This window comes from Sinocyclocheilus grahami, unplaced genomic scaffold, assembly GCF_001515645.1.
Source record: "Sinocyclocheilus grahami isolate Dianchi unplaced genomic scaffold, SAMN03320097.WGS_v1.1 scaffold70.1, whole genome shotgun sequence".
In the NCBI taxonomy this organism is placed as follows: Eukaryota; Metazoa; Chordata; class Actinopteri; order Cypriniformes; family Cyprinidae; genus Sinocyclocheilus; species Sinocyclocheilus grahami.
In genome coordinates, this window is record NW_015505249.1 from 2,694,878 (window position 1) to 2,696,684 (window position 1,807).

The 1,807-nt window shown below is 33.0% G+C and overlaps 1 protein-coding gene across 1 annotated transcript in view; it reads right to left on the bottom strand.

Moving 5' to 3' along the window:
• LOC107585455 (MARCKS-related protein-like) overlaps positions 1 to 1,807 on the bottom strand; it is a 26,171-nt gene that overhangs the window by 18,042 nt on the left and 6,322 nt on the right. The window contains exon 3 of the mRNA XM_016272474.1: positions 155 to 161. Coding sequence (XP_016127960.1) covers positions 155 to 161 — 7 coding nt within the window. The remainder of the gene's footprint in view (positions 1 to 154; positions 162 to 1,807) is intronic.

Below are 1,807 nucleotides of genomic sequence, written 5' to 3' on the forward strand. Positions count from 1 at the left end.
TAAGGGTAACAGAGACTACATGCTTCTGTGACCCTTCAATGAAGCAGATTTTTTTCTGAAATCTTCCCCAGATGTGTGGCTTGACACAAACCTGTTTCTGAGCTCTACAGGGAGTTCTTTTGACCTCAGGGCTTGTTTTTTGCTCTGATATGCATTATCAGCTGTTAGACCTTTTATTAAGATGTGTGTGCCTTTCCAGATCATACCCATTCAATTGAATTTGCCACAGGTTAACGTCACTTGAAGTGTAGTAACATCTACAAGCAATTTGAATGCGCCTGAGCTAAATTTCAACTGTCCCAGATAGAATAAGAATACTTATGCAATGGAATCATTTTTTTATTTTTTAATAAATTTGCAAAGATGTTAAAAACGTGTTTTTTGCTTTACCATTATGGTGTATGGAGTGTAGATTGATGTGGGAAAAAAGTAATTCAAAGCAGTTTAGCATAAAGCAGCAACTTAACAAAATGTGAAAAAAAAATGAAGGGGTATGAATATTTTTGCAAGACACTGTACATATAGTGTTCAGTAATTAACACAAAGAAACATTTTATCAACATATTTCTTCAAGGGTAAATAATAAGTTGAACAATATATTTTATATATATTTTATAATATTATACTTTTTTATTTTGTTATATTATATACTATATACATAATTATTTTTAACTTAATTTTTACTCATTACCCATTTACTGCATTTTGATATAAATATTTTTCAGGAGTAAAAAATAAGTTTAACAAATATTTTAACAAATAAATAAATATTTTTTAATTATATATTTCATAATATTATAACATTTTATAACCCAATACAACAATACAGAATTTCAAATTTCCCTATTTAAAGATTTATTTTAATAAAATATTTTAATACATTAATTAACCTGAATGTTTTTGATTATGACGTGAACAAATCTGTCAATCATTGATTTGAACTGACAATTGATTCACTGAAACAAGACCGACTCTAACTCTATTTTTGGTATTGAAGTTTAAAGATGCTATTAAAACATAATGAACATTAAGTCAAAACATCAATAAATAAAAAAATACAAAACATTCAATATATCACTCAGTCATATACATTTATCAAACACAACTGGCCTGAGTCAGGGTAAAATACAGAGACACACTTGGTATGCTAAGGAGCCAGCAGACAGTTGATAACCTAAATATCTGCAGATAAGCGTGTCTTTGAGAAAGATCTCTGAAGGAATGTACACACAGCGATAAAGACAAGAGCCAGAGGGCATCGCGTTATGTGCCAGATGACACATTTCCACAGAATCAGATGGGAAATGACAGGGCTGCTGAGTTCTGTTTCAACATGTCACACTTTTACACAATTGCTCAACACAGAGACTGTGTGTCATTTCTACATGCTTAGATCACTTCAAAAAGCTTGGATGGTTTTGGAATGTGTACAGGACATGTACAACTCATAATGCATAATTGGAGATGACTGCTAAGGCCAGTGTCACTATTGCTCATAACCTCAACACTGTTAGATTTTAGCATGTAACTCGTCCCACACCGCTTGTTGTACTTTAATAAGTAATCAAACTTATGATTTTCAATGGGTGTATGATAAAATGAACAAAAATCCCATTGACTTACACAGAGGAAAGAAACTCTTCTGACCCCAAACCTCTGACCTCTGCTGGATAAGGATTTGTTTCCTTATTTCTCTCTGGGACAGGAAAAGGCTGCTGCTGCGGAAACAGTCCCTGCATAGAGGAAGTGATCTCACTGCACCTGTGAGGATGAGGATGAACACACACACACACACACACACACACAC